Below are 22,815 nucleotides of genomic sequence, written 5' to 3'. Positions count from 1 at the left end.
AAGGAGTTTCCTAGACATGTTTGCCTTTGTGGGTTACAAGAAGCTACCTGATCAGAGGCTACACAGTTTTATGCTTAAGGGAAAGTCAGATTCCAAAGATTAAGCTGCATATGAAATCTGTTGAAAACCTGGCTATGCCAGAAGAAAAGTACATAGCAGCAGTTCGGGCAAAGCAGGGACCTCTCACCCCGTGCGGACCTTCCCCAGCCCAAACCATCTCGTACAAAATCTATTCTATAAACAAAACCTCAGGCATATCCTTTACGTTAAAAAAAAAAAACGTTAAAAGAAGTTGTAACAAAGCACCCTGCAGACTTTGGGAGCTGTGGGAAGTGGGGAGGGCTTTGGGTCCATAGAGCTACCGCTAGCTTGGGACCCAAACTAGACCCAGGGTTGTGCACTGCTGTACGTAAATGAGCCACCAGTCGTGTTTATTCAAGATGGCTCCCTCTCTTCTCTATGGCTGCCTTTCTAGGGAACTGCCTTCAGCTCCCTGCAACAGAAGAACCCAAACAGAAGAACCCAAAAGGGTGGACCTGAAGGAGGAGGGCTGCAGGCATTTGCCTCAGCCAAGAGGCTGCTCTGTGGAGGGGACGCATGGTGGCTGAGCACTGTTCCAGCCGACCACCCTGTGCTTCAGCATTGAGGATGAGGATGCCAAGGTCATGGGATTTATCCAAGAGTCTTGGTGAATTCAGTAGTCTGGGCTACAGTGATTGTCTAATCAGTAATAGGAGAGAATTCAATAATAGAAGTAATAAGAAGAGAATTCCTCATATAATAGAAGTAATAAGAGAATTCCTCATGTTCCTAAAGGTACACTGAACCCTCCTCCCGACCCCCACCCAATAAAGCTCAGCCACAAACACATCAGCTCCTAATGTCTTACTGGTGAATACACACCATTTGATATTATTGTTTCTGTACCAACTCATCCCCTCGACAAGCTCAGAGTTCTGTCATGCAATTCATTCCTCCACAGGGAGGGATCTTAGCACAGCAGCAAGGGAAGCCTTGTCCCTGGGAAGCTATAGACCTCATTGTTTCTGAAAGCATTCCAGATGGTTCTGCTGGAGTTGGCTTCCCTTTATGGGAGCCCTTCCTGAGAAGGTAGAAAGTTGGCCCCATAAAGAAGAAAAGGACCCCAGGACTGTGCAATTCAGTCATATGCAGAGTATCCCTCCCACCCTGGAACCAGCAGCCAGTAGTTTTACCTCATAGGACTCCTCGTCACCAGCCACCATGCCCACAGTCTTTATGAAGGGGTGGCCAGGGTTGTCCACTCCAGTCTGGATGCACTGGTCCAGGGTGTAGCCGTTGGGCGTCACCTTGTTGCGAAGCTTGGCATAGATGGCAGGGGTGAGGCACTCAGCCATGCAGTTGTTGTGCTTGCGCAGGTCTGGGTAGTCTGCGCTGTGTGGGGAGGAGGGCAAGCTGTCAGCCAGCAGCCCCTGAGGAAAGGGGCCAATGGAAGGACTTGGTGTTTGCCTATCCTTCCACTAGGCTCCCTTCAGCCAGCAGGCACAGGGATACTTGGCTAGAACTGCCCAGGAGTCATACATGAAGACACCAGGTTTCAAAAAATGAGCAGGTTCCACAAGAGCAAGGACTTGCCTTTTTGAGAACAGTCCCTGGCTATTGAAACCAGTGTTCAGTAAATATCTTCTGGAATAACAGAAATCAAATTGGGTGCTGTCTCACCCTGGGGTGTGTACTGATTGAGGATTAGGAGATTCAGGACCACCACAGCCTTAAACACGGGTCATGTCACCTCAGGAATTCCCCAGGTACATGGTGGTTGCTGGCGATTCCCTCAGAGATCCTGATTTCCATAAGAGACAGTAAATGTCTCTTAAGAGACACCTCAGTGGTTTTCCTCGTCTCTCATCCATACCTGCCGATGTGGAATTCTGCATGCCACTCAAACTCTGCTCAGTGCACAGTATCTCATGCATGGCAGGGTTCCAAGGGCTGAGAAAACACGTCTATTTTCATCCCTCTCACGCCACTCCTCCACTTTCCATCTGCAATGTCCTTTAGAGCTGACACTTACAGTCAGTACTACGATATCCCTTTTTTCCAGAAGGAGGTAGAGCAGTGAGAGAGGCATGGGTCTGGAACTGGGGGGCCTGGATTTGCATTTGGCTGCACTAGCTATGTGAACTTGGGCACTGTTTAATTTTTCTAGGACTTCATTTCATCACCAAAGGATCCTAAGATGAATAAGATACTCCATGTAAAGTGCTGGTCATACATGAAAGTGCTCCACAAATGTTAACTATCCCCATTATTACTATTTAACTGGACTGCAAGCTCTAAGCAAGAATGGTGATGCTACACTTCTTTGTATACACCACAGGTTACTGGTTTAACAAGCCTCAAAATGATTTTCCGTTTTACTTAGTCTTCCTCAAAAGCAAAAAGGACCCTTGCTAACAGTTTCCAGCAGGGGAAGGCATATTTCTTGCTGGTCTTTGAAGCTTTTCTGTTTGTTTTTGTTTGTGTTTGTTTTGTTTGAGATGGAATCTTGCTCTGTCGCCAGGTTGGAGTGCAGTGGTGCTATCTCGGCTCACTACAACCTCCGCCTCCCAGGTTCAAACGCTTCTCCTGCCTCAGGCTCCCGAGTAGCTGGGACTACAGGCGTGCGCCACTACGCCCAGCTAATTTTTTTGTATTTTTAGTAGAGATGGGGTTTCACCATGTTGGCCAGGATGGTCTCAATCTCTTGACCTCTTGATCCGGCCTCCCAAAGTGCTAGGATTACACGCATGAGCCACCGCGCCCAGCCTGAAGTTATTTTAAAGTCAGGAGGCCTTACCTTGGAGGGAATAACCTGGGCTGCTCCCGGATCTCGGCACACACTTTCTGCCGGTTCAGCAGGTACCTGGTGGTCAGGGCACTGGTGCCCATGGTAGCAAACAGCAGAGAAGCATTGCGGCCAGTTAGCAACTTAGAAAAGATACTGGCCATCTTTCTTCTTGGATGAGTGTCTGGAAAGCAGAGAAGCTGGATTAGATAGCTGCATAGGATGACCCTGAGCCACAGCATAGAGGTCAACAGGCAAGAGAACCGCAGGAGCCATAGCCTCTCTTTCTGGTTTTTCTGTCTCTCTCTCTCTGTCTCTCTCTCTCTCTCTCTCTCTCTCTGTGTGTGTGTGTGTGTGTGTGTGTGTGTGTGTGTGTGTGTTTTCTATTTCTTGCTTTGCTTTTTTCTTCATACTGCTTGGGAAAATCTGGGTAGTTTTAGACATTAATGTCTAAACTTCCTTAACGCCATGCCTTCTCTCTGTTAATATGATAAAAAATAACAGCAGAGGATGTCTTCTTCCAGCTATTTGACAGACCAGGTACTCTTTTGAACTTCGCCACTGCATCACAACTAGACCCTGAACAGGATGGATTTCTGGACTTCTGAAAGGTAGGAGAAATTTCTGAGGACCACCCTGGAATAGGGGCTGACACTGGGATTCTCCCATTGAAGTAGGACCTTTGAAAGAGGCTGAAGTGGCACAAAGTCAGCAGACCCCAACTTCTGGCTCCTGCCTGAAGCAAGTCTAAAAGCTCTCTGAGGAAATTATATTCAGTTTAGGCCCTGAATTCCTACACATTAAGATGAAACAACTCCCAAAGATCGCCAAACACACAAGGAGGTACAATGAATGAGAGTCAACAGAAGAAATAGCAGATGTAGACTGCTAATGACTGAAGATGCTGGAACTGTCAGACAGTAATATCAGTAAGCCCTATATTGAATGTTTAAAGTGTGGAATCATAGTTATGAGCAAGCAACAAGAGACTGTTAAGAATGACCAAGTTGATTTGAAAGAACCAAATTGCACCACTCATCATGATGTAGCTGAACATAGAATGAACTGGAAGATATATATCTTAAGAAATTACTCAGAATGTAGCACAGAGAAATGAGAAAATGGAAAATAGATGTAAATTAAGAGATATGATGGATAGAATGTCAAGCTCAAATACACATCAAAGTGAAGTCCCAGAAAGAGAAAACAGAGAAGTCAGATTTGAAGAGGAATGGCTGAGACATTTTTAAAACTGATAAAAGAATCCATGATTCAAGAGGTATAACATAATCTAAGCAAACAAAAAAGACATTGACACCTAGACAAATAATGAAACTGCAGAATATTGGTGACAAAGACGTGAAAAGCAATCAGAAAAGACAGTTTACCTACAAAGAAATGACAAACGAGCTGATTTTTTGATAATAGCCCAGGTAAGTAATATTTTTAGAAGCAATAACTGTCAACCTAGAACTGGGGAACTAGTCTAACCATTTTTTCAAAAATGAGAGTAAAAAAAAAATTGATAAAAAACATCAATAACAAAGGAATTACTGAACTATATGCTTCAGAAAGAAAGGAAATGACAGCATGAGGAGAGAGCCTGAAATGCAGAAAATGGAGAAAACACATATAAATGTAAATAAGTATTTATATATTTGTAATATAAGTACTGAACTACCAACAAATGAAAAAGGATAAACATGCACAGACATTAGAAGGGCCAGTTAGCCCCAAGCAGGGAGCTGTGTTACGTGTCTCTTTGAGTAGAAAACAAAAGAGCAGGTAGTTCTCAGTACTCTCTATTTGATCTCCATGATGCCCAAATAAAGATTGTGTGGGCTCAGGATGGTGGCTCATACATGTAATCCCAGCACTGGGAGGCAAAGGTGGGCAGATCACTTGAGGCCAGGAGTTTGAGACCAGCCTGGCCAACATTGTTTGCTGTCTTTTAGTAGAGACAGCAAAACCCTGTCTCTACTAAAAATACAAAAAGTTAGCTGAGTGTGGTGGCACGCACCTGTAGTCTCAGCTACTCAGAAGGCTAAGGCATGAGAATCATGACTTGATTGAGCCTCTGTGTTCAATCAGTTCCTCCTTGTTCAAGCCTCCGTGGCTTGAACCCAGGAGGTGGAGGTTGCAGTGATCCGAGATTGTACCACTGCAATCCAACCTGGATGACACAGCGAAACTGTCTCAAAAAATAAATAAATAAATAAAAAAGTGTGGATTTCCCTAACATTTGGAAGGCTCCCAAGACTCAGCTGCAAGATGCTCCAAGCTTAGATGGATTGATTGCTTCAGAGAACTTGCTGATGTGTAAGGCTGTAGCTGAAAACCTGGGCCATCCAGTGAAGGATAAACAACTCGTAATAGAACCTTCATTTGGAAGTCTCTACTAAACCTGAATGTCCCAACTAAAAGCATCAAAGACCTTAAAAACATTTAAGAATGTTTATGTGTGCAAATAACAAATCAAGCCTTTTCTGAGTAGGGGTTACAGGATATGGGTTACAGGATAGCCCAGGAAATCAGATTATTGGTTCCTCTTCCATGCTAATATCTGCAAACAATTCTTTCAATTCTAAAGCCAATTTCAATTATAAAGTAAGTTACTACGAGCACACAAGATAAATTGGTCATTTCTTGAAGTTGTCCTGGGGACTGGTAAAGACCAGCATTCAATCTCATCATGTAAACTTCTTTGCTTCCGTACTAGAGTTCAGGTCCTCATGTCAGTATCCCTCCAAGAATAGATAATGGCTCTTCAATGAGCTGCACCAGTGCTTCCTGGTCCTTGCCTACAGCAGGCAACACTAGCATACATCCTTTTGGGCTATCTTATCTGCCATCACACCCTCAAATCCACTTTCTAACTAGAGGGAGGCAATGCTGTCACTCTAGAGGTTTACTGTAGAACTCAACAAAGTGAAAGAAGCTTTGCCCAGATTCTTTCCAGGCAGTATGGGCCTAAACATAAGCCAGACATGGTCTTCCTAAGCTAACAGGAAGTATGTTTCTTTCTGGGATTGACCAGGGATGACCCAAATGTTTTGGTCTCTATTTTTCGTTCCTTAAATTGCCTGTCCACTGATGTGTTCAAGTCAGAGTCTGTTTGTGACGATAAATCTTGGGAAGCAGAGCCAAGAGGAAGGAGAGTGAATGGTCTCCATGTACAGCCCTGTGACCACTGGAGGTCTTCCTCCCTGCGAGGGTGATGTGTGAGTAGGTATCTGGCTGAAAATATTAATGTTTGAAGTGTCATCATATCCATATTTTAATTCCTGGAAGGAACTAATTTATTCTAATTAATTTAGAATTTATTATTAATTTATTCTGAGTTCCAATACTGCCCTAATGTCTGAGCAACAAAGGATGATTTGTGTGGATAATCCTAGGGAAGCTTTGGTCGTGGCTAGCAAAGCAATCTTGGAACTGAAATTCTTCGGTATCCTTGCTTTGATTCCTTGAAGAGAATTGATACAGACTCCAAGTTTTGGTGAAGCAAAGAATTCTTGCTTCCTTGACTATTTTTCTCACCAGGACACAAAGAGGTATTGACTTTCACTATTAAGACCTTAATTAGTAACCTTGTTTGTGAAATTGAAACAAAGGTCTCACTGAACAGCCTGGTGATCTGGCAAGGGCTGTTCCATGTTCTCTAAAGACCCAGAATCAAGGCTTGCCATGAAATCACTTTTCTTCATGACTAAACTGAATCTCTCTTGCATGTTAAAAGTTAGTCTTTAAAAAGCTGTGCAGTCAGAACATTGCTTTGTCTTACACATTTCCCTGTTACCTGGCAGGCCCCAAATGTTACATAAGCATTCTCCGCAGCTATAACCCCCACTCAGAAGAGGCTTGATTTGTTATTTGCACACATGATAACATGTGACATAAGTAAAGCTGGGAAGATGTGTGTTTGTAAGGGGTAATTTGTGTCTACCAAAGCAAATAGTATTTGGTTTTGCCTAGCTTCCAAACATGGTTTTATAAGTCAGTATATCTTGTGAAACCATTAGGACAAGAGTTTGGAACAAAAAGAAATCTCAGGCTCATTGCAAAGCTTTTTTAATGTTTGCAATTCCCTCCACGTTCTGAGCATTATCATAACGTACTGAACTGTTCTGTTCAGAGACCACTAGGGAGAGGAGATGAGGAACCAGAGCAGCCAGGATGTTTCTCCCTGGGATAAAAGCTCAAGCATTCAGACACCCTCACTGTGGGCTCCACTTCTGTAGCCAGAGGGGATTGGAAACAGCAGGAGCATCTCACATACAGCTTGTAGGAAACACACACGTTTTCCCCAAATATTCATTTTTGCAGTTGGTCCTTGCTGGCCGATCCAGCTTCCCTGTCAGCATATGGTGAGCAGTTCGGTGAGAGGACCACACTTCCAATCCTGGCAGGTACGGGTCCACAAGGACCCTTCTCCCAGGGAACCCTGGCTGCTAGATCTCACAAGGCTAAGGGAACCTGGCTTCTCAACTTCGCTGCTGCCTGTGTTTCTTCCCACCATCCCCTCCCCTCTAATTGGCCCTGTTTTCCGGCCTCACATCTGCCACTGTGCCCTTTCTCACAGGGATCCCAGAAAGTCTTAGATCAGTTACAGCCTGGGATTGGCTTCTAGCCCCAGTAGGAGGCATGGAATTCATCCATCAGGAACTCTTTACTGAGACCCTACTAAGTGTCAGGCATTGCACTAGGCAACAATGATATGAAAGTGAGCAAAAGAAACAGTTCTCTCCTGTGGGGGCTTCTAATTCATTTGTGGCAGACGGTTAAGAAACAAGAAAACAAAATCATAGGTGGGGACGAGTGCAAACAAGGGAATAAGCAACATATTATTCCAAGAAAGTGTAAGTGATACCTACTTTTAAATAGGCTAGGCAGGGGCAGAGAATAGAACAGCAAAGCCTTAAAGCTGGACAGATCTGGACTCGCCCCAGGACAGAAAGGAGGTCAGTGGGCTGAAGCACAGGGAGCAAATCACAGTGGACTTCAGGAAGGATGGAGGGGCGGGGTGGAAGGGAGCCAGGTGTGCAGACCCTGAGACCACCCCCTAAGGAGTCTGGATTTTATCCCAGTGCAGAGGAAATTTACATTCGTGCTTGCAAGTAGATGAGCTGAGCTCATTTTATGAGTTACAGGGGTGGCTCTGGCTGCCAGTGGAGAATGGTTTAGAGGGACATGTGCAGAATGCAGAGAGAGAGAGAGCAGTCAGAGGCCCTAGAGGTGGTCCTGGTGAGAGATGAGGTGCCGAGACCCAGGTGAGTCAGCGAGGATGAGGAAGAGAATGTGTTTGCAGTCTATTCTGGGGCAGAACTGACAGGTCTTGCTAATGGTTTGGAAATGAAAGATAAGAGAAAATCAGGGATGCTTGAGATTTCTGGTCTACAGTTGGGTGGGGGGTGAGAGCCTTAGGTGTTGGGGCCCACTGGTGGGGGAGCAGTTGGAGGGCAGAGTGTTGCTGGCAGATGTGGATGATCTGTGTGGTGGCCCCAGGCCCCTTGCACCACAGCCGCTGGGCCTCTTCACAGCTCTGGCCCTGCTGCGCTCTCTGCCTGATCCCCTGCTGCCCCATCTCAGCTTTCCCATCCCACTGGCTCCTGGGACTCTTTCGAAGGCTTTGTAAGACTTATAGTGAAGGCCTGGCCATCAGGCCCCATTTCTGCCCAGCACCACCTCAGAGACTGCTATACCCAGAGATGACATCTGCCCTAAGAATTTCCCCACATTCTCTTCAACTCCCCGACAACCTCAGATGTAGCTGCTCTCTCAGGCCTTCAATGTACATCTCCACCCAAATGAGTAATATTTGCATTACAAGGAGGAAAGGAGAGGGAACCATTGGGTATCTGCTGTACCAGGGACATTATATGCTATTGTCCTGTTTTCCAGATGAAGCCAGATTCAGAGAAAGTGTAAGTGATGTCTACTATCTGTGAAGTTAAATGACTTGTCCAGGCTTATGCTGCTAGGGAGTGACAGAGAGAGAATTTGAATGCACACCTATCTGACTCCACCTCTCATGTTTTTTCCACATGGCCAGCAAGCTCCGCTGTCCCACCTCACACTTCTGGGAGGTGGCTACCCCCTCTTTCTGCCCCCCTTTCTGGATCTTGACAAGGGGTTCTGCCCTGCCCCAGCTGTCAAAGCCTGCGGCAGCTGCCAAAAAACCTCAACACAGGCGTACTTTGGACCTCCATCATGTGTTGATGTCACAGATGCTGTACCAGGCATTTGACTCCTTGATCTAAAGCCAGGATTCCTGGCCAACATGGCGAAACCCCATCTCTACTAAAAAACAAAAATTAGCTGGGTGTGGTGGTGGACACCTGTAATCCCAGCTACTTGGGAGGCTGAGGCAGGAGAATTACTTGAACCCGGAAAGGGGAGGCTGCAGTGAGCAGAGATTGTGCCTGTGCACTACAGCTTGGGCTACAGAGTAAGACTGTCAAAAACAAAACAAAACAAACTAGTGAGAGGGATGCATGCCCACACAAAGGAATCCTGACAGAGGAACAGTGGCTTGGTCCGTTTCTCCTCCTATGTAGCACTGTGATAAAGGAACGCCTTTCAGGTATGTCCCTTGATGGAGCCAGTGGGTGGAGGAGGAAGGGCAGTGAGAGCTTTGAAGACAAGCCGCTGATACCCTCATGTATCATCACAGTGGCGCCCTTTGGGAGCCTGCTATGGTATACTCGTCCACTCGGGGAAGAGGAATTCTCTTACCCACAATTTTGTCTTCAAAATTGAAATTCCTTTGGGCAGAGCCTAACAGAGAGTTGCCTCATTTCATGTAACTGTAACATATGTAGTGTAGAAGCTCCAACACATTTTCGAGGCAGTCTGAGGGCTCTTTCTGGAAATGCCAGGCAGATGACATCTGCGTCACATTTTACTTTGTCTTACAACCAGGCTAAGACCTCCATCAGCATCAGACTGTGGAACTGCTCAGCTCAAGGCAGACAGGTAGAAAGGCCCACATAGATAGTGGTTACTCATTCCAAGAACACAGAGGCCCACACCAGAAGGGGCAGATGATGTTAATGATGTGAGGCAGGCAGTTATGTCTTGTGACTTCCGTGAGCCATGATGCATTACACTAAGGAACTTTATCTCACTTGGGCTTGTGACTTGTTAGTGAAAAGTGGTCTGCCGGCCTGTGCTGTGGAGGACTTGCAGAAAACTCCCCAGCCACCAGCAGAAGGTTCAGACATCTCCCCTAGTTCCTCCCCAACCCATTTAGTGTGAAATGGCACAAAGGGAAACATTTCTTTTGATCTGTTTTTGGGGAAAGGCAAATGTCAACTAAATAAGATCATATTAGGGACTGGGCACGGAGGCTTATGCCTGTAATCCCAGCACTTTGGGAGGCCAAGGCAGGCAGATCACCTGAGGTCAGGAGTTCGAGACCAGCCTGGCCAACATGGCGAAACCCTGTCTCTATTAAAAATTCAAAAAATATTAGCCAGGCATGGTAGCATATGCTCATAAACCCAGCCACTCGGGAGGCTGAGGCATGAGAATCACTTGAACCCAGGAGGCGGAGGTTGCAGTGAGGCGAGATCGCACCACTGCACTCCAGCAGCCTGAGTGATAGAGACTCTCTCTCTCTCTCTCTCTCTCTCTCTCTCTCTCTCTCTCTCTCTCTCTCTCTCTCTCTCTCTCTCTCTCTCTCTCTATACATATATATATACACACACACACACACACACATATATCCTATTAGGAATTTCATGAAAGCTCGCACATCATTCAGGGCCTGTTACGGGGGCCCAGAACATCAGGACAGAGTAGCCAGCCTCACATTCAGCTCCATTGCACTAGAGTCTTGCATGATCTCAATTTGAAAAACACACATGTGTATCTATATTTGTATCTCTTCTAATATACTGTATGTGACTTTTTAAAATATTGGTTTGCCGTTTCTATTTTGTGCTAATGCAACAAATCTAATTTGTTTTAGAAAAAGTTATTACTGTTTCTTGCTTCTTATCACCCCCTACCGTTTGGACTTTGTTGTCCATCTTTCTCTGCCTAATTGGACCACAGCCTGGTGCCTCAATCTCCACAAAATCTGTTCCCTTCTAGCTCAAGATGACTGCATTCTCTCTCAGTTCCCAGTGCACTCACTGGCTGCTCATTCACCTGCCCTTGTGCTCTGTGCCTTTTTGGCATCTGTGGGTAAACTCCATGCCACATATCTCTATCCTGTTAACTCCTGTTTGTATTGTCTTCCCAAGGGACCTCTCTTATGGCCATGGCTGGGTTCCTCCCGTTACCTACATCTGCCAAGCATAGAAATCAAGGCAACATTCTCAGTCCCTTTAAGGGAAGTTCCAGGTACCTAGCTAGTCCTACAACTGGCAATTAGGGAAGTTAACGAATAACCTGCTAAACAAGAAGATAATAACTTAAAAGCCACCCCAAGTCAGAGTCACAAAATGTTTGATTCCCTGTAGAAACTAAAGACAGCATCTTGACATATGCCCTTGCATTGCTTTTCAGAAACCAATTCCCACACCAGATGGAAAATGCTGACCACTGTCATAGACCTCAGAAAGACTGAAACCAAAAAATAGATAAGGAAGTTCCAGAAATTCCCTGGCTCTTAACTCATTATGGATACCCCCTCACTCCTGCTTTAAAAACCCTTGCTTATAAGCTAGCAGGGAGCTCAGGTGTTAAGTGCTAGGTACCCATTCTTCTTGCTTGGCACCCAGCAATAAACGCCTTTTTCTCACTACAAATCCCAGCATCAATGTTTGGCTTTTTTGGCATGCTGGGCGACCAGAACCAACCCCTTCTTTGTGTACTTGCATCCGACTCGGATGAGCCTATGTATGTCAAGCTGGTTGAGGCCCTTTGTGCTGAACACCAAATCAACCTAATTCAGGTTGATGACAACAAGAAACTAGGGGAATGAGTAGGCAGCCTCTGCAGAATTGACAGAGAGGGAAAACCCTGTAAAGTGGTTGGTTGTAGTTGTGACGTAGTTAAGGACTATGGCAAGGAGTCACACACCAAGGATGTCATCAAAGAGTACTTCAAACGCAAGAAATGAACAAATCTTTGGCTCACAAACCCCACAAACTTTTGAATGAAATCTACTTATATGATGTGACATACATTTCTTTCAGACATGGATTTTGAAATCCTATCAGTAAAAGCCACCAGGTGAGACTGACAAGTCTGGTTTTGAGCATGTACCTGCTTTGTTTTCTGATATCTGCAAATTAGGGTGACCCAGTGCAGGCTCCTGACATTTTGACCATGACAGGCTGTCTGAAGCCTGGGAGCTCGTTGTGCCCATCCTCAGAGGTGTCCGTGTGTGACACAGCAGAGACTACCCCAGAGATAACAGATGAAAGCCAGCAGAGTACAAGGCATAAATGTGCATGTCCTTCTGTTTCTTTTCTTTTTGTTTTTAAGGGGTTCTGACTGAGCAGGCAGATAGGGAAGGAAGAATCAGATGAGGAGCAAGTGCTGGGTATTGGGAAAACAATTTAAATTTCCTACCACCCCAGAATTTCCTCTCTATAAAATATAGGAGAGAAAAAATTTTATTATTGAATAAACATGAAACTAGTGATGCGTATCTTTAGCATTCTGCTAAGGAGATTGCAAAGACAGAAACACATCCCACCCTTTTATATAAGCAAGCAAATAGGACCCATTCATTGCATACATGTTCTCTAACTCAAGTAAGAGGACATGACAGCACCATTTGTCAAGCATAATTCCTCCTAAATTCACCTGGTAATTGGGGTGGCCATTTGTGTTCACTAATTGCCTTTATAAAAAGGAAAAATAAAACTGAAGTCTTTAGGACAGCAGGTAGTTTTACAACTTGGAGCCAGGTGCTTACATGAAACTACTACCCACTGCTCTCCCACTGACAGTGGGAGGTAGGGAGCTATCTTCCTTGATGTCTACATTTTCAAAGAGGTGGCTTCCAGACCCTTGCAGGAAAAGAGTCCTAGGTTGTAAAATCGACTGGAGCCTTACTTAGCTTTTTAAAAGATTTATATACATTTCAAAGGGGCAGCAAAATACTTTACAATTTTTCTAAAGGAAATGCTCTAAGTAAAAGGAAGAAGCTCTTCCCCTTTTTGCATAGGCTTGTGGGGTAACATTCTGGAATTCATGAGGAGCATGAATTGGTTTCCTCCCTCCATGTGCTGGAGGGCACCGTGTATGAAGCTTGGCAAGGCTGCAGTCAGGGGTGGACAATCACTGGGAATTGCACGCATCAAAGGGACAAGGGACAATCACTGGGTCCATCCTATACTTCAGAGGGACAAGACCCAGTGAATGTAGAGCTGGGCCACAGTTTCTCTTGGTTCTCAAAGCATGCTGGCCCACACATGATAGGTTATCATTAAATGTCTGATGAGTGAGTGAATGAATGTCAGGAGCCTGAGAGACTTTAGAGGTTATTTACCTCAGCTGAAATTCAGGCATCCCTTTCCCTAGGCTCTCCTTAAATACCAGCAGTGCTGGCGATCCCACCACTTGCCAAAGCAACCCATTTTACTGGATAACTAATTATTACAACATTTTTCATATCTCAATAAGGAGAGAAAACAAAATCTTTCAAGGGCAAGGTACGTTTTTCGAAACAATCCCAAGAAGCAAGTATCCCATGTCACAGAGGAGGGAACTCAAAAACAGAGGCTTTAACAGCCCAAGGTCACACAGCTAAAGGGAAATCACACGTACCGAGTGTTCTGCATCGGGCCCTCATTTAAATAAAGATCCTTTCACTCACAAGGGTTTACCATACAAATATTACAGCATGTCTAGATGGGGTCACCCCCTTTGTCTCCCAAGGAATGGAGCTGCCAGAGAGTTCCAGCTGCCTCAGATTCTCCCTGATCTCTCAGGGATGCTGAGTGTTTTCCCTCAAGCAGGGTTTCCACAGGCGAATGCCGAGGGGAGGCTAAGTATGGGGCCAAAATGCCCACAGCACATAGGTGTCATTCCAGGCAGCACTGAGGGGAAGCAGAACCAGGGGATGGCCCTTGGGGCCTTCCTTTGCAGGAACACCACTCACCACAGAGTTCCAGGCGATCAGTGGGTCATGTGAGTCAAGGGCAAGTGAGTGAATGACACTGATATGCGTCAGGTAGGGAGAAGCCATGGTGGGCAGCATTGGAGGGAGGGGAAAGGGGGGGCGAGGAGGGGGTGGAGATAGTATTTGTCTACTTATTCATCTGATGACTGTTTACCTACTGTGTGGCAGCTTTTCCAGTCCTTAGTCTGAGGAAAAACCCTATGTGCTGAGCACTGGGTTCTATTAGTTTTATGAGTATTACCCCATTTAATCCTCACTACAGACCCAGGAAGTAGATGCTCATGTTATTCCCATTTTACAAGTGAGCAAATGCAGGGAGAGAAAGGCAAAATAACTCACCCAGGACCACACAGTTTGTGAGTGGCAGCGCTGGGATTCTGGCCAGCAGTCATAGTCCACACACAACCAGGGCCCTTTGCTGGGCAACTAGAAATTTTGTGTGACTTGTGGTCTACTTGGGGAGCCAAAGCCTGTTGGGGGGTCCTGGGAGGGCATGGTCGGCTGTGGGACAGACCATTCAACGATGTTGTTTGAGGAGCCTTGTCAGGTCTTAACCATACCAAAGCATTGTATTGCATGCCTCCACCCGCCCTGGGACTAGGACCAGGTCACACACTGCACAGGATTCCAGTGGAAACAACGAATAGACCCCTGCACACCCATGTGCATCAATGGAGGACTGTGGATGCCGTGTGCCCCCACTCCTCCCTCCCAACAGCTGCTTCCAGGCATCTTCCAGCTGGGGAAATGGCCATTGCCCTCAGCCCATAGCAGACTTAGCCTACCCTTGAATGCTGCTGAAAAAAAGAAAGGACTAAATGTGTCCCCTGTTCTATTCCTAGTCCAGATTCTTAAGGATGAGGACACAGCATCCTGGGCCACTGTCACTAATACAAATTTGCCTCTGAGGGACTCTATGAAAGATAATTCCCCTGAAATTTGGAGAGTTGAATTAAGCTAGGACTGAGCGTGCCTGGAATTTGTGGCGGCCACCTACTCTAGAGGGCCTCAAGGAAAAACCGTGGTTCAGGACAACCCTGACAGATCCTAGAGTCTAGAACAGAACACCTGTTCTACCAGGGATGGATTTGAACATGGGCAAGGCCAACCACCAAGTTCATGGCCTGTGTACAGCAAAGATTATGTTACATCCTGAGAGCTAAGCCTGGAAGCTCTTTCATCCATCTGTTTGTCCATCCATCCAACCATCCATCCCTCCATCTGCTCAACAAATGTTAGAGAATCAATCCCTGTGTCAGATACTGGGGCTGCCCTCAAGGAGCTTTTATAAAGTTCAGAGTACAGCCTGGTGGGGGAGACAGATCACTGTAAAAACCTACCACTATAATCCAAAGGACAGGAGCAAAAATAGTAAAGAGGAGAGAAGACTCAAATTTCCCTGGTGGGTCAGAGAGGGCTTTCTAGAGGAGGTGAAAAATCTTTGGGGCTATCACTTCACCTCATCCGGTGGATAAAGGGAGGACTTTCCAGATACAGTGGACAGAATGTGCAGAGGCAGGAGCCATAAGTGGCAGAGGCAGGGCAGGGACTGCAGAGACAGGCTGGAGCCGAAGCACGATGGCACTGGAGCCATAGCCAAAGGAACAAACCGTGAGACCTGGGACTTGAGTTTGGAGGCAGTGAAAAGTGACGACAAGGTTCTTCGCGGAAGAGTGATTTTATTCAACTTATGGAAGGTTGACCCCAGACCAGTGCTGCCGAAGTGTGGTCTGTGGGCTGTTAGCAGTTCATGACAACGTAACTACAGAAATTGAGAGTGAGCATTTAGAATACCTACAGCACTTTGATAGTCATTTTACTTTTTATATTTTGAGCTGGCATTTTGCATACCTGTTATTCTACCTTTTTTTTTTTTTTTTTGAGACAGAGTCCCACTCTGTTGCCCAGGCTGGAGTGCAGTGGCCCAATCTCTGCTCACTGCAAGCTCCGCCTCCCGGGCTCACACCATTCTCCTGCCTAAGCCTCCTGAGTAGCTGCGATTACAGGCGCCCGCCACCACGCCCAGCTAATTCTTTGTATTTTTAGTAGAGACATGGTTTCACCATGTTAGCCAGGATGGTCTCAATCTCCTGACCTTGTGATCTGCCCACCTTGGCCTCCCAAAGTGCTGGGATTACAGGTGTGAGCCACCGTGCCCGGCCTTATTCTATTTTTCTAATAGTTGCACTTTATCATATTTTACAAATGTGTGGGTCTGCTATGGATTAGAAATAAGAGATTTTGCCACAGATAGTTTGAGAAGCCCAGCATTGCCACTCAACAAATGCTGGTGCATTCAGATGGTGAAATATTCTGCAGCTATTAAAGGAGTTAAAACTGCCTCCACTTTCCTGGATGCCCATCTGTGACACCCTTTTAGGTTAAAAGGAAAAGAAAAACTTGCTTAGAACTGAATATGAGTGGTTGCAATTTTGTAACAATGATGTATATACATATACATTTTCATGTATTTGTATGAACATAAAAGTTTTGAAGGATATTCATCAAACTGCTAAAAGGGTTGCTTCAGAGTAACAGACTTGGAGAAGGCAGATTAATTTTCTCTTAATGGAACTCTGTATTGTATCATTTGTAAAACTAAGCATGTGTTACCTTTATGATAAAAAAGTAAAAACCTAAAAAAGAAAATTTTGATGTGTGTTAAAATTTTGGATTTCTAGGCTCCACCTTTTTGAATGAGTCTCTCCAAGAGTGGGGCCCTCACATGTATAGTGAGAAAAAGCTCCCCAATTACAGGATGTTACCAAGCCCCGCTGGGTGTAGCAACCCTGCATGGTGCCCACCTGAGCCTCAGCAGCTCCTCCCCATCATGGGCATGATGAGGTCTCCCTGTGGGGTGTTGTGAAGACGACGGGACAGGCTGCAGTAGGCACTGAATAAATGTGAGTCCCTTCCCCTGATGACCCTAAGGCTATGGGATCATCATCACTCCCACCCCGAAGCCACACCTGATTACTCCAGCCGGCACTCGGCCTGCCCCTTTTCTGAATGCTTTTTGATTTTAGCTTACATTTTTAGCATTTAAATGTTTCATTTAATTTGAGAAAGAGTCTTGCTCTGTCACCCACGCTGGAGTGCAGTGGTACGATCTCACCTCACTGCAATCTCCACCTCCCGGGTTCAAGCGATTCTCCTGCCTCAGCCTCCCAAGTAGCTGGGATTACAGGTGCCCACCACCACATGTGGCTAATTTTGTACTTTTAGTAGAGATGGGATTTTGCCATGTTGGCCAGGCTGGTCTCGAATTCCTGACCTCAAGTGATCCACCTGCCCTCCACCACAGCTGGCTTCATTCAATTTGTATTTTGTATCTCTGTGGACAAGACTTCAAAGGTGTCTATCACATACTTTCAGATCTACTGATCATCTTCTGAAAACCAACATCAGGGTTCACAAAATGGATTTAACCAATTGGGCTCCCCAGTTCTTCTTCCAGACTCCACCCCTCCAACAGTGTCTCCAATGACTTCCTGGCATCACCGAACAGGTCCTTCACTTGGCCACCTCTGAGCCTTTGCTTTAGTGTTTTCTTTTACCTGGAAAATCCTTTCCAACCCTGTACACCGACTGAGTCAAACCTTCTGTCTTCTTTTTGAACTAACATTTATGAGCTCCTATCATGAGCCATGCATTATGCAAGGGACCTTACAAACACTATCAGTCTGTGTAACAATCCTGCCAAGTATGCTTTATTTTGTGCATGGGGAAACTGAGGCTCAAGAGAAGTGACCTGCCCCAGGTTTCAGTACCAGCACACTAGTGGAGCTGGGATTTGAACCCAGGTTTGGCTCTAACCCTGGATTCAGCTTCCTTGCAGACCCCAGCACCTCACATACAGCCCTGCACTGACCAGCAGCTGGAGGGAAACCACCCTTGTGGCTTAAAAGCTGTGGCCACAGGTCATTCCACTCGGTCACACCCTGAAGACCGCAGAATTGCATTGACCACAGCAGCTCCTAGGCACAGGATCGTCACCTCAGGGCACATGACTCCTCCTAGAGTTGCAGATTATAAACTGTTCTGTTTCCCTGTCCTCAGGCCTCTGCTGAAGTAGCCCAAATGCCAGGGACATTTCTGCCCGCTCCACTCTGACCCTAGCTGCTCAATGTGCCTGCCAGGCCTTGCGAGGGATGCTGTGCCAGTGTGAGGAGGAAGGTAGTCTCCAGCTTTCACCCCATAGAAGCTGTCTGCCTCAGTTTCCCTAACCTGGAACACCGCTATGACTCCTGAGTTGAAAAACACTGTTGACAGCATCTAGGCTAAAATTAGCAGAATGCCTGGGCTCCAAGCCAGGGAGATTTGGGGTGATGGGAAGGTGCAAGAGCACAGCCAGACAGAGCCCAAAGCAATAATATCCTGTTTGTTCCTACACTGCCGTCCCCACTAAAAAACAAGGACAGCTGCATCAAGCCCTTTTGTTAAGTGGCCACACAAGCTGCACATTTCTTGGTCCCAGGCAGGCATACCGGGAGTTCAGATCCCAGTCTAATGGTCTTCTCTGGTTCTGTGACATCCTGGAATGTGAAAGGGAGGCCTTGGGTTCTGTCACTGCCTCCAGCCTGAGCCCCCTGTGCTTCCTGGGCATCCCGGATGGACCATGTCTGCCTTTCTGCTGACTCAGACTTATTTCTGGTCCAGCCATTCAGTGTCCCTGTGTGTGAACTCCTCAGCCAGAGGGCAGGTGGAAGGCCAGGAGGAGGACCATATGTCATCTTTCCATCCAGAGAGCCACCCCAAAACAGAGGACGTCCTTGGGCTTGGACCAGCTCCACAGAACACACTGAACAAATTCTCACGATGCCAGGCGCCTAGGCCGGCAGAAAATGCCTCTCCCCTCCCAGTTCTAAGACAGCAAAGGGTTTGCGTTACCTCACAACCACTGGGTACACAGCCGACCGTAATGGGCACTCTTGGCATCACTGTTCTACTCAGCAAATAGACAGTCCTAGGCAGGAGATATTTAGAATCCTACTCTGTAAAACAGAGGCCTTTCCTAGGCCTCCTATAATGAAGGCATGGGACGGTTACCAGACTTGTCCCTCAAGGGGTAAATTGTTTACAAGAAAACAGGAAGCTAGCAGCCATCTAGTCCTTTTAAGTGCTGTGAAGAAGTGGGCTGCCTTCTTCCCCGCCCAAGGGAGGGAGTCTCTGAGACTTCCCAGGCAGGGTTGGTGTGACCTCTAGCAGTCACCTTCAGCATGGGTTGCTGCTGGATTCCTGGCTCTGTGGGCAGAAGCTCCGAGAATGCTTGACACAGGCTGTATCGGGGGTTCCTTTGGGAAGACAAATGGAGCCTGCTCTAGGCTATGGCAGAGATGGAGGCCCAGGGCCTCTGAGTTAGGGGCAAAGTCAGTCCCCCTCCTGTGTCCGAAACCCCAGGACTCCTCATTCTGTATGGCACTCCCCCAACCCACAGTTTCCTTAGGAAAACTGACCTGGCTATGGGCCATTTCCTTGTGAGGTGATTTGGTCATGAGGCTGGCAGAGTCCATGGGGTGCATGTGGCACTCCTGTGCTTTGCTGGGACAGTACCTTAACCCACAGGCATGATTAACTCCAAAGTCTGGGGTCTTTGGAGAAGGTGCCTATCAATGCAGAGGAAGTGAGGTGCCCACACCACCAGACAAGGCCCAGAGCCTCCTGGAAGAGCCTGTCAGGAAGCCTCAGGCCACATGCTGTGGCCGTGCTCGCCTCCCTGAGAGGACAGACAGAACAGACCAAGGACACGAATTCAGAACAGAGAAAATGTGAGAGCCGTAGACAGGAAAAGCAGCCCTTCTGGAAACAGCGCACTGGTGTACCTAGCGGAACCTTGTCCTGAGGGCACTGACTGCCCCTCACTTGACTCGGCTGACACTGTGAGGGGTCACAAGCCCGGCAACACTTTCTGAAAGGTCTAAAGGGCAGCACTGAGGAGACCTAAAGGTTTTGCTGTTTGTCAAATGTCACTCTTCCTCACATTCAGAGGAGAGCATTTGAAGGCAGACCACTTGAGGGACAAGGACAGGACTGATTTTTAACCCCAGGACTACCAAGCCAGCAAGCTAGCAAAGACGAGGCCTCTGCCCAGGTGCAACACATGGAGCCAATTCCACAGGTTTTTGTTGTTTTTTAAAATTAACCTCCAGTGGGAAAGGTAAGGATGGCAGGGAGGGGAGATAGTTACTTGGCTCATTATCAATGTGTTCATGTTAGTGATGGCAAAACTGAATCTCTAGCAATACTATTTGCCAGTTTAAACTGGGCCTGGCTATTGGGCTTATTAGTAAATAGCTTCTCAAAATTTTAATTTTCTAGTTAGTTCATCCCAAGTCACTGATTTACACGTCTTTTGAGACTGAGACTGCTGGGGAAAAAACATTCCCAGAAATCAGTGGATTAGACTCTCTAAATTACAAGGGAAAGACATTTGAAGTTTAAAGTTGTCCCAAACTTAGCGTCAAAATACAGCCTTTAGAATTTTTTTTTTTTTTTTTTCCAAATCAAGAAAAAGTCCTAATTCACTACCAAAAAGAGACTCTGCAGGCAGCCTGCTGATTTGTTCTGCTCCTGGTGCTGAGCTGCCCCCACCTGTGTGCAGGGAGGAGGGGTGCTTCGGCCAAGGGCGGGCGCTCTGCTGGCTTTAGCGAGTCACCATTGCCTCCTCGCAGTCAGCGTCCTAACGGGGTCCCGGTCCACAGCCCTGCATCCACTCCTCCAAGGCCCTTCACACTGGCTCTAGCCATGACCCCTCTTTGGAGGAATAAAGCAGAGTTTCACGGACTCACCGACCTTGAAGCCGGAGTCTCCCACGTCCTGCTGAGCGCACACAGCCAAGAAGTGTATGTAGGGCGAGCTGGCCGGGCGGGCCTGGAAAAGCCTCCCTGGCGGGGCGGGGCCAGAGGACCTCGCCAATCCCAGCGCAGACCTCCGGGCGCACCGGCCCCCACAGCTGTACCGTTGAAGGCAGGCCCCTGGGCGCTTGGCTCTTCATAGCACCTGCCCTTTCTCTGAAACATAAAAGGAGGAGCCAATCTTGCTCTCCAGGCCTGGTCCTGAAGGCTCCTCTGCCAGGGCTCTGGATCTCAGAATGGAAGGCCCAGCGGGTGAAATTGTGTATCTGTTGGGGGATTTGTTTCCCTCTTCTCTCAGGTGTACCAGCCTTGGGGCCCTGGTGAGCTCTGGAGGATGAACCCCTCAAGCCAAGGTCGGAGAGGAGGATATCTCAAGCTGCCTGGCTCCAGCAGCTGACCGGGCCCTGAGCCAGGGGCTGGAGGGACCTCTTTCCAGCGTCTTTGTCTGGGGCCTAGATCCAGGGACAATTACAGTCACGTTTCTGTTCAAGATCAGGCCATCTGCAGTAGACGGCTAGATCATCTCGCTTTCTGTCCACACCAGCTTAACCCACGGCAGGCCATAGCCCTGCTTAAAAATAGTCCTACTTGGGATATCCACCGCACGCCGGGAAGGTTGCCTGTAAATAGCAATGACCCAGCAGGATTTTGGACAGCAGCCCTGCCATTTCAAGGGAGCCTGCCTAGGCATCTGGTGACCGTCACGTACTCGGCTTCTGAGGCCACGTGGACATGACCAACTGGTTCCTGTCTCTTACTTCTCAGAGCCTAGCTCATGCTCAAAGGACTTGATGGAGCAGGGGGTGGAGCCCCAGGAATAACATTCTACCCAGTGTGCTTTCTCCTTCAGAGTTTCCATTCCTTTAAATCACGACCCATGTTTAAAAATATCATCGAATTTACCTTTGCATGGGGTATTGATTGGGAGAGCACATGAGGGGGCCTTTTGGCAGGACGGAAAGGTTCCTGATTGGGGTGGTTCTATAAAGATTGGGACCAATCAAATTAATTTCGTAGTCCTTTAAGGAGTCAAGACCCACCAGCTTGCATATTCCGTCATCAAGGCAGTCTCGGTTTATTTCTTCTCAAAATAGCTCTTTTCCACACACACTTGTTTCAAGTCAGTTCGGGCACCAAGTGAAATAAATCCAGTGACCCTGAAATAGCCCAGCTTCCAGATCCAGAAAATTACAAGGCTTTTGAAGAGCGTGGAATTGTAGATTTAAAGGATGGCAGTTATAGCAAAAACCTCCTTTTCCTCCCCAATTGCCTAATCAGCATTTAGGGCCCCCTCCACTCACCCTACCTCAACACCTTATATTTTACAGAGTAAATGTATATGTTAGTAAGGTCAGAAGAAAAGTTGGGTCATTGTTGAGAAAAGAGAGTACCACTCTTCTTTTGGGGGCCTGGTCCTCTTCAAGCATATTATACAGGTGGTGTGATGGGGACGAAATCTCTACAAGGGACTCACAGTAGAAATTCTGGCTTTCTGAAAATCTTTCAGATGCCATCTCTGTCACATGCCATCCGTTCCCTTCTTATCGTTGCCAACTCCCTTTGAAGCTCTGGGGCTCTAGCCACACCAGGCTGCCCTGTGGCTGGCTTCTGCCACAGGGGCAGGAACAGAATTGAAGTATGCGACTGCCATATCATTTGCTTTAAAGGAAAATGTCCTGGACTTAGTCTCTTTTCTGTTCCTGGGTCCAGCAGGAATGTGGCTAGAGCAGGCCCCAAATTTGACCTCGTAGGCAAGGACGATGCCTTGTGGGATGGGCAAATAATAGGATGAAAGGAACCTGGGTTCCTGTGTCCCACCAGCCTGGATTGCTCATTTCAGAATTGGGCAGGAGGAACCCCTTTCCTTAGTCTATTCTTGCATCCAGCAACTGTAACTTAATTCCATCAGCTCTAAATGTTACCACAACTTCATAGAAGTTAAAGTATTTTCATATATAGTAATCCATATAACCACTGCAGTAATTTTAGGGGTAGATAGGAGCCTTATTTCAGAAGCCCCTCCTAGGTGGAGCTTCTCCTGTCTCCACCACCCATTCAGGAGCGTTGAGCTG

The 22,815-nt window shown here is 46.9% G+C and overlaps 1 protein-coding gene and 1 long non-coding RNA gene across 3 annotated transcripts in view; one reads left to right on the top strand and one right to left on the bottom strand.

Moving 5' to 3' along the window:
* LOC114678831 (uncharacterized) overlaps window positions 1-4,424 on the top strand; it is a 45,153-nt gene extending 40,729 nt beyond the window's left edge. The window contains exon 3 of the long non-coding RNA XR_003730388.2: window positions 476-4,424. This is a non-coding gene — a long non-coding RNA (uncharacterized LOC114678831). The remainder of the gene's footprint in view (window positions 1-475) is intronic.
* CKMT2 (creatine kinase, mitochondrial 2) overlaps window positions 1-21,313 on the bottom strand; it is a 34,269-nt gene extending 12,956 nt beyond the window's left edge. Inside the window, exons 1-3 of one of the 2 annotated variants that reach the window (XM_015140348.3) lie at window positions 20,682-21,313; window positions 2,819-2,990; window positions 1,215-1,413 (exon numbers count right to left, since the gene is read on the bottom strand). In XM_015140348.3, coding sequence (XP_014995834.3) covers window positions 1,215-1,413; window positions 2,819-2,990; window positions 20,682-20,883 — 573 coding nt within the window. In that variant the 5' untranslated portion in view covers window positions 20,884-21,313. Of the gene's footprint in view, window positions 1-1,214; window positions 1,414-2,818; window positions 2,991-20,677 lie in introns of both variants that reach the window. The other variant, XM_001110774.5, reaches the window with a different exon arrangement.
* Between the last annotated feature and the right edge of the window lie 1,502 nt (window positions 21,314-22,815).

This window comes from Macaca mulatta, chromosome 6, assembly GCF_049350105.2.
Source record: "Macaca mulatta isolate MMU2019108-1 chromosome 6, T2T-MMU8v2.0, whole genome shotgun sequence".
NCBI lineage: Eukaryota > Metazoa > Chordata > Mammalia > Primates > Cercopithecidae > Macaca > Macaca mulatta.
This window is presented reverse-complemented; position numbering and strand designations above follow the sequence as displayed.